At 47.7% G+C, this 9,261-nt stretch overlaps 1 protein-coding gene across 1 annotated transcript in view; it reads right to left on the bottom strand.

Annotated features, from left to right (window-relative positions):
* Positions 1-9,261, bottom strand: part of LOC107291272 (serine/threonine-protein kinase TAO2-like) — a 54,435-nt gene that overhangs the window by 17,714 nt on the left and 27,460 nt on the right. Inside the window, exons 15-16 of the mRNA XM_015820263.1 lie at positions 5,703-5,906; positions 2,667-2,906 (exon numbers count right to left, since the gene is read on the bottom strand). Of these exons, the coding sequence (XP_015675749.1) occupies positions 2,667-2,906; positions 5,703-5,906 (444 nt within the window). The remainder of the gene's footprint in view (positions 1-2,666; positions 2,907-5,702; positions 5,907-9,261) is intronic.

The raw sequence follows: 9,261 nt of genomic DNA, 5'->3' as shown, positions 1-9,261 counted from the left end.
ATGCTCCAACACTGGAAGTTTTTAAGAAGAGACTGGACAGCCATTTGTCCGAAATGGTATAGGGTTTCCTGCCTGAGCAGGGGGTTGGACTAGATGACCTTCAAGGTCCCTTCCAACTTTACTATTATTATTATTATTATTATTATTATTATTATTATTATTATTATTATTATTATTATTATTATTATTATTAATCTCCTCACTGTGCAAGAGATGCTGAAGATGGAAAAAACAGCCATTACTGGATCTTTTAAATAGGGGTTACGAGAAAGAATTTGTAAGGATGGAACCCCCCTTTTTTTTGGCAAACCTGGAGCTCAAGCTCTTATCCCAGATGATGGAAATAGGAAGTATTTGGCCCTCCCAAATAGCTGACTCAAAAGGACATCAGGTGATTCTTTCCTCGTTGACACAATGAACACAAGACAACCCCCCCCCATCCATCCCCAATATGTAAACAATCAGAGCTTGCACAAGGTTTGGTTCTCCTCTCTGCCCATATTAAAGTTTCTTTTACCAAACACATCTTGTCCAGAGCCTCCTGGTAACAAGACAGCAAAACATCAACAAACCTTGGAGGGAGAAAAAAAATGGCTTTGAGAGTAAATACTGAAAAAGTGCTTCTGTCTGATTGCCCAGAATTCCAGAAGCTGGCCCATGGCACAGAATATAGCATGTAAGAGACAGGATGCAGCAATTCAACCGGAATGGCTTGTTTCACAATGTTAGGCAAGGTGTAGAAACCCAAGGTACTGAGGGCGGTTATCTCCAGGGCTTCCTGACATGCACACGACATGCACACGACCACTACTTCTAGTCAACCGTCTCACTGGCCCGCTGGAACGGCCTCTGGGCCTGGCCGCACGGGCCACCAAGCAGGGGATACGGCTGGGCCTTTCCTCCCTCAAGACATACAAGCCCTTGAGACAGTGGAGCATGGAAGGGGGCAGCTGAGCGCAGATCACCTTGGTGAGAATCCTGTTGAGGGTACGGATCGGTTTGGCAAGGAGAGAGAAGATCCGGTGGTGCCAAGGGAGGGGTGGCTGCCGCTGGCGGGATAGCACTGGGATACGACTCCAGAAGTTGCCTTTGTTTGTTTTGGGGAAGAGGCGGAAGAGCCCCTGTTTGCTAACCAGCCCCAGGCGCTGCAGGATGCGGAAAACCGGGCGTGGGAAATGCAGGAGAGCCAAGAGCAAAAACCAACGGGCGTGGCGGGGGAATCCCTTTAGGGTGCGCCTTGCCAGGACCCCAAGGAGATAAAGGGGCAGGAAAACCCAGGGAGAAGCTAAGAGGTAGGAGGCCAAAAGAATGACCGGAACATACAGGCGCCCCCTGTTGGCGCTCAAACCCACTACCCCCACTGTACCCCCCAACTTGATAAGAAGAAGGAAGGAGGTCCCAGAGAGAAGAAAAACAGAGTGCAACAGGGTGTATGTAACCTCCAGGCCCACTAAGAATCCTTCAAGGTCCAGGAGGATATCTTGAAAACTGCCCCCCTGGGCCCAGAGAGCAGCGAGCAAAAGCAGGAGAGTGGGGGCACAAGGATATGCGTAGACCAACAGGGCCAAAGCCACACAGAGAACATGGGGCAAAAAGGTTGCCACAGAAGGGGGCCCCAGATGGGACTTGCCAGCCCCCTGTTGACTGTAGGGATCGTCACTGGCTGGGCAGCCATCACCTGATCCTCTCAAGGACCCCTCCTCAAGGATAGTGGGGAGAGACGGAGTGTACAAATCCTCTGTGCACAGAAATGGCTCTAGCTCATCACCGGCTTCTTGGCCATCAGGCTCGGGAACACCTGGTCGCCCCCAGATTGGCAGCAGAGCCTCAGCAGCGTCTCTGCAGCCATTCAGTTCTCCAAGAAACGTCTGGTTGAGACCTACATCGGTAACTCCCTTGCTATATACTTCTTGCTGTTTTAGGCTTGCCATAGAATAGTCTAAAATCCACCCTTTGCTGCTTGAACCTAAGACATCGTGATCCTCCCCGTCAAGCCCCAGACATTCCTGTCTTTCCTCCAAAATTGCTGCTTCCTGCCCATCTGGAATTATATCTGCCATGTAGGGCCAATCTGGCTTCACCTCTCCGCAATCTCTTATTTCTGACATCAAAGACTCTACGCCCTGATCCCTCAAGCCTAGAACGCCCTTTTGTGACCACTCTTGGACATGAGACCCAGCATGCACTGCTTCCAGCTCTGGAGTTTCCTCCTCTTGATTGCATTCCTGGACCACCTGTTTGTGACTGTCTAGCTCAGGCTTTAAAATGTTCTTTGCATGTGTATACTTCCCTAAAAGGTCTGGATATTTTATTCCTACATTTACTACCTCAGCTTCGCTCTGAGTTGACTCCAAAACCTCTCCAACATGTGTGCCATCACCTGGATCATCACAAACACAATCTGATTCCAGGACATCCAATTGACATCCTTTGGGATCTAGATACTCAGTGGGCACGTATTCCAAATCTGCCAGATGCTCCTGATCCCCCGCCACACTGTCACAAGGACCATGCCCACCCAAGAGGTCCTGTCCAAAGTCTAGACTTCCAGCCTCATATCTGTCCATTTCTGTCACTCCCGAGTGCCCCTGCCCTGACTCCAGAATTCCCACAACCTGCCCTTCCGGGCACAACTGGCAGCAAGGCAGGGTGTAGGTAGCACCTACTTTGAGGCTTTTAGGCTGTTGCCGGACCTCCATGGCATGCTTCTGGCGCAGTTCCTGTTCACGACGTTTATTGTATTCCAGCTGGTTTGACAGCTCAGTTTGGTGTTGCAGACGGGTAAGCTCTGTGCGGGTACGCTGGACAGTATGAAGGTGACGAAATTCCAACTCCTGGGTGGACTCATGCTGGCGCAGCAACATGGCACACTCCAGATCCTTCTGTGTTTGTTTCTTGTTCAGTTCCTGGAGGTGGGAGATGGGGAAAGAGAGCAGTCAGAATGTCATGTTCCATAAAGAATATCTACAGTTCCAATATATATGAAATACTCAGCATTTTTCTTTCTTTTGTCCAAAGACTTCCAATGACTTCCCTCTTCTCTAATGGCCCAACAACAGCAACTCTTTTTCATTGCCCTTGGACAGTATCCTATTTGTATTAGTGAACAATGAGAGATTAAAACTAGAAGTTGTACCCTGTAAAATGCAGCCTCGCAGTAGTTTCTAATCCTTATAGTTTGTGAAAGATGTCAGAAAATGGTCATCACCTGAACTTGGAAGGATGCAAGCATGAGAACTGGATTTTAAGTGTTTTGAGAGCTGGACATGCAGTTGAAGTGGAATTAATTCATTTCTTGTAATTCTCTCAAATAGAATTGCTTCATTCCTAGCCACTCACTGGGTTCACCCTTACACAAAAGCAGTAATCTATGGTTAATGGATGGATGTGGATGATTGGGGATACACAGCTGTGTGTCGTCCCCCCACATCTCTAACCTCTTCTTTTTCCGTGTCAAAATTTATTAATTTCTCAGAATATAAAATATAAAATACAAAAGAAAATGAAAACAATGGGAAACTAGGGGAGGGGAAGAGGAAAAAGTATGGGGTAGAAAGTGGTTCCCCCCCCCTCTAACCTCCTCTTTTTGAGAAGGTGGTTGAGCTACAGTACATCTTCATAGGGCTTTGGAGAAAAAGTTATCTAGCTACCTTCCAATCAGGCTTCGGAGTAGGACATACTTTTAGACTTGAGAGAGCATTGGCTACACCTGTTGACCGCTAGAGGAGAGAGAATTGGGGAGGCCAATCATTCTAGCTCTTTTTGGTCTCTCAGCAGCTTTCAATATTATCAGCCATGATATCCTTCTGGACCATCTAGGGATTGGGAGTGGTTCTCCTCCTTTCTCTGTAGCTGGGTTTAGTTGGTGTTGGCAGGGAGATCAAGCCCGAGACTTTTGACACACAGGGTGGATTAGATCTCAATACGCCTCACACAATATGCCTCACACACACACTCCAATGTAGTATCTACACGGGACTGCATTGATTTGGGGTCAGATATCATGACTGATTATGATCTCCAACTGTTATGTCTTGACACTGGGCTGACCAGGTGATTATCTCAAGGTCTTGTTCCAGTCCTTGAGGCTGTGTAGATGTGGATGGGTAGAAACACCCAACCCTGAGAAGACCAAGTGGTTTTGAATATGTGGACTACCCAGGTCTGGAGATATTCCATCTTTACTCTTGAAATGGCTAATACTTCCTCCTTCGGGACTGTGGCACAATTTGAAGATCTTCATGGACTCACAACTCCTGCTCAAACAGCTGGTGGCAGTTGTGACCAGGAATACTCTTGCTTAGAAAGCTGCACTTATCAACAGACTTCCAGATGCAATTCGAGGTGCTGCTTATATCTCTTCCTCTCTCTTTCTAAAACTCTCATTTCCATAACCTTTAACTGGGTGAAATGATGTTTAGGCAACTATTTTTGAACCAAGGCTCCTCAAAATTTGAGACCCACAACTCCCATGGAATTGAAATTTGGCAAATTTTAAAAAACATTTTATGACATCAAAATTATCATAAAACAGTTTATGACATAATACATAATGTCATAAAATATTTCCTGTGCTGATGTCTGATTGTGCTATACAGTTCAACATGGGCAATTTTTCCAGTGAAGACACTACATTAGACCTTCTGTCATTCAGGAATCTGGTAAGGAAACATCTCTGAAAGGATGACCTGATGGGTCACCGGTTGTCTAGTTACCTATAATGTCCTTTGTGGCATGGCAGATTATCTGCTCATCCCATGACTAGCCACAGTCAACATGCTCTGGTTCCCATTTATTTAGACAATGTTATCCGATGGGACCAAAAGAGTCTGGGCTTTGTCTTCTAAAATCATCCCCCAAGATTCATATAGCCTCCAATCTGGCACAATTTAAACAACCTCTTAAAACCTGGCTGTTCTCCAGGCCTTGGACTAAAGTTGATGGCAGACTCCTCTTAACTAGGCTGTGCTATTTTTCTCTGAATGGTTTTCTATATGGCCGTGGTGGCGAACCTATGGTACGCGTGCCACAGGTGGCACGCAGAGCCCTCTCTGTGGGCACGCACGCCGTCGCCCCAGTCCTAGGCCTTTAGCTGGGTTTTATAAAATCTTTTCGCTTTAGGCCTCCGCCATGTGCAAAAAAAAAAAAAAAGTTCAATCAATCAATTTTAACTTCTTGCGGGAAAAAAAAAGATCTCGCAAAGTTGGAATTGATTGATTGAACTTTTTAGTCCCACCCAGTCTGCCATTACCACCGAAGCCACGCCCACCCAATTGGCCACACCCACCCAATTGGCCACGCCCACCCAGCACCCGACGATACGTAAGTGGGTTTTGGGTTGCAGTTTGGGCACTCGGTCTCTAAAAGGTTCGCCATCACTGCTATATGGTTTTGTATTGTAATATTTTAAATGGTTTAATATTATACCCTGCTGAGAGTTGCTATGGAATTGGGTGGCCTAACTTCATTTAATTAGTGGACATTTAATTAATAAATGTCACAAAGAGCTTGCAAAGGCAGACATTCAAGTAACCGTTCATTATGCCAACTCTTTCCAAAGAGATACGGGTGGAAAAATGGGCACACAATTTAGCCTGTCCAACACATCCACCCCTCAGAGTACATCTCCTGCAGTTTTGCTTTTCAAACATAGACCGACACCCCCTTCCTGCTCCCACCGGGCACCAATTACTGGTCCCCACCTCCCGCAGCAAATCTTGGTCCAAGTTATGGCGTGCCAGCAGCATCTTGCGTTTGTACTGGCGGCATTGTAGCTCAAAGTATTGCCGCTGGCGCCGCAAAAGGTTGGCCTCTTCTTCGGCCTGATAATGTTGCATGTTCTCTTTTTGTCTCAGCAACCATTCCTGCTTTTCCCGCTTGGGTGTGCTCTGATTCTCCTGCAGCTCCTGCAAAAGGAATAGTGGGAAAAAGTGAACACTCCTTTGTTGGCACATTGGGCTAAGCTTTGGTTGTTGAAGGGCAGCATGTTCACAAACTGCACTGAGTTCATCCAACACGCTAACACACAATGCAGTACACCATTGAATTATGGTTAACGTGACGTGCAAATTTAGATGTGGGGAAGTACAGTAATCTCCCCTCCTACATTTGTGTACAAGACTGGAAAAAACTGTGGGTAGATTCCTCTCAATTTGGTCAGCTCAGGGATTTTGGAATACAGATCTCATTATCTCTACTTCACATACCAAGATATACAGTATATTGGGGAAAGCTATCTTGACAAACAGTTTATGGCTGGAGCTTAACAGGTGCAAAATTCCAAAAGAATGCTTGTAAAATATACCTGTGGGCAAGTGTTCTTTCCTTTTTAATATACCATTTTGTTTTTGTCCCGGAGCAACAACAAACATGGATGACATAAAACCCCGCCTTTCAGAAATGTCTCTCCATGTTTGCCACATTATATGTGTCAGAATCCAGTTATATTTCATCTCTAGTTATCAACTATGGAAACCCCCATTTCTGCCCTCTCTGGATTCTGTCATACTACGAAGGGGAAGGGGGATGAGCAAAGGGGTTTTATGGCTCTCACTTCCTTCCTTACAACTTCAAAGGGACTGAATGTGGATTGCACCAAAAGGACTGACCACAACAATAGGGTCCATCAGCTTTCATCTACTACTCTCTGAAGTCTCCCTTCCGCTGGCCGTGAGGAAAAGGGGGTGGAAATGTAATGCCTGGGATTGTCGCTGGAAGGACGGTGGTGTGGGGGGGCTGCTTGGGAACACTTAAAACCTTGAACCATAGGGCTTGAGCCCCAGGTCCTGTCTAGAACGCCTGCAACCATGTTCTCTTAATAAAGATGCCTGTTGGAAGAAATATTCCAAGAGTTCTGTCTTCTTAAGATGCAAAGTGGGGTGGGTCCTTACATTAGACAGGACCTGCAGAAGTAGTCCACCTGGAAGGGAGAACCTTGCCGGGGGACTTTGCAAAAATTACCATGTCAGACGATGGAGCAGGGAAAGGAGAAAACTCCCCGGAAAGGGAGCCGCTGCCCCAACTGAAACCCTGCCAGATGTCGGGATCTGAGAGGTCAGATTCCTCAGGAGAAGAGGTGGTGGAGACACGGGACCACAAACCTCGGTGGTCAATGGGCGTTGGAAAGAAAGGCGAGTGGGAAAAGAAATCAAGAAAGGTGACCCTGAGACGGGGGGCCAACCAACCAGAATGGAAGCAGGAGATGGGGAAATCCCTGTATGCAAGTGAAGAGGAAGGGAGCTGGGCACCGTACTCGGGCTGGATCCTAGAGAAAGCTATCGACCTGATGAAGAGAACCCTCAGCTGCCTAGGAGAGGAGAATTCTGAGCCCTACGGCCGCCCCAGCTCCTGGAGCCGCAACGGGAGAGACACCGAGGGGGAAGTGGAACCTGCAGCCTCGGGGACGTCTGCTGATCCAGTAGTCCCCACTCCCCGCCAACCCGCAGATGGTGATCTGGATGGAAGACACTACCATCGACAACGAAGGCACCGATCCATTCAAAGACTCCCGCCGCTGGACGTGAGATTCAAGGGGGAGCCAACACGCTTGGGGTTTTTCCTAACCCAAGTCCTCAGCTACATGGAGGAATACGGTTGGCACATCCCCAGCGACAAAGCTCGTATCCGGATCGTGCAATCTGCCCGACAAACTTGCACAACTCCAATGCCCCAGAGCTCAACAACTTCAACCGTTTCATGTCCTCTCTGAGAAGGCGATTTGAGGACCCCCTGGCTGATCGCAAAGCCCGCGAAAGGATCAAAACGATGAGGCAAGGCAAACACCCGGTAGCCGAAAATACGCAAGAATTCCGGGCCATTGCCAGCCAACAGAAGACATCCTCCTTAGCCACTTCAAAGACGGGCTAAACTACGACCTATATGACACTTGCCTGCCCTGAGGGGACCCACACCAACTTGACGAATGGTACGTCTTGGCAGAGGAAGCAGAAATCGACATACTGAAGAGGCACCGCCGAGGAAAACAATGGAGCCGCTCACCGCCTGAGTTGACACGTGAACCAGTGAAACCATCAACTACGGCCAAGAAGCAAATGGGGTGTTTCAAGTGCGGGAGAGAGGGGCATTGGGCTGTAGAATGCCGCTCAAAAGCCCCCCAGCACAACCCAGACAGATCACCAGCCAGCAAATCCGGAAAGTCTCCAGCCAAGCCAAAAGAACCTGCCATGAGAGTGATGGAGGCTGTGGAACCCCCTACCTCTGTCCATCGTGGGAAGGAAGAAATGGAAAGATTCATAAAGAAAAACCTAGAAAGGGGGTTCATTGAGCCAGCCAAGCCTAAAGTGGCTCCCCCGGTCCTCTTTAGAGAGAAGGGCGGCTCTTTACGCTTATGCGTGGATTATAGGTCCCTGAATACAATCAGTGAAAGCAACCTATACCCCCTGCCCCTCATGAAGGACATGTTATCACACCTCTCGAAAGAATTTTTTTTTATTAAACTAGATCTAAGGGAAGCTTACTATCGCGTGAGAATTAAGGAAGGGGATGAATGGAAGACCGCATTTAACTGCCCAATGGGGTGCTACGAATTCAAAGTCTTGCCATTTGGATTACAAGGGGCCCCCGCGGTATTTATGCAATTAATGACGTTCTAAGGGAGCACCTATTTAAGGGGGTCCTGGTTTACTTAGACGACATTCTTATCTTCACTGAATCAAAAGAGGAACATGTCAACCTAGTCAGAGCGGTTTTAAAGAAACTGCGAGCCGCCCACCTATATGCCAAACTCTCGAAATGCAAATTCCACCAGGAGAGGATAGACTACCTAGGTTATCGCATATCCCCACAGGGCATTGAAATGGACCCAGAGAAGGTCAGAGCAGTATTAGAATGGGCACCACCCCGCACAAGAAAGCAACTGCAAAGTTTCCTGGGCTTCGCAAACTTTTACCGCCAATTCATCCCCTTATTTGCCCAGATAGCCCTGCCCCTCACAAACTTACTAAAAACGAAGGGTGCATCCTCAGTAAAACCTAGCCAGCCACTAAAATGGACAATGGAATGCCAAGCGGCGTTTGAGAGATTAAAGAGACTTTTTTCTGCCGAACCAGTACTGAGGCACCCAGACATGGATAAGCCCTTCGTAATACAGGCGGATGCAAGTGATGTGGCAGTGGGAGCTGTACTATTACAAGAAAACGATGAAGGGGTATTGCAACCCTGTGCGTATACATCCAAGAAACTCACCGAAACGGAACAGCGCTGGCCTGTGTGGGAGAAAGAGGCATACGGGATTCGGTGGTC

Source organism: Protobothrops mucrosquamatus, unplaced genomic scaffold, assembly GCF_001527695.2.
Source record: "Protobothrops mucrosquamatus isolate PMUCROS unplaced genomic scaffold, P.Mucros_1.0 scaffold1102, whole genome shotgun sequence".
Taxonomy (NCBI): Eukaryota; Metazoa; Chordata; class Lepidosauria; order Squamata; family Viperidae; genus Protobothrops; species Protobothrops mucrosquamatus.
The sequence above is the reverse complement of the archived record's forward strand: the minus strand, read 5'-3'. Positions and strand labels throughout refer to the sequence as shown.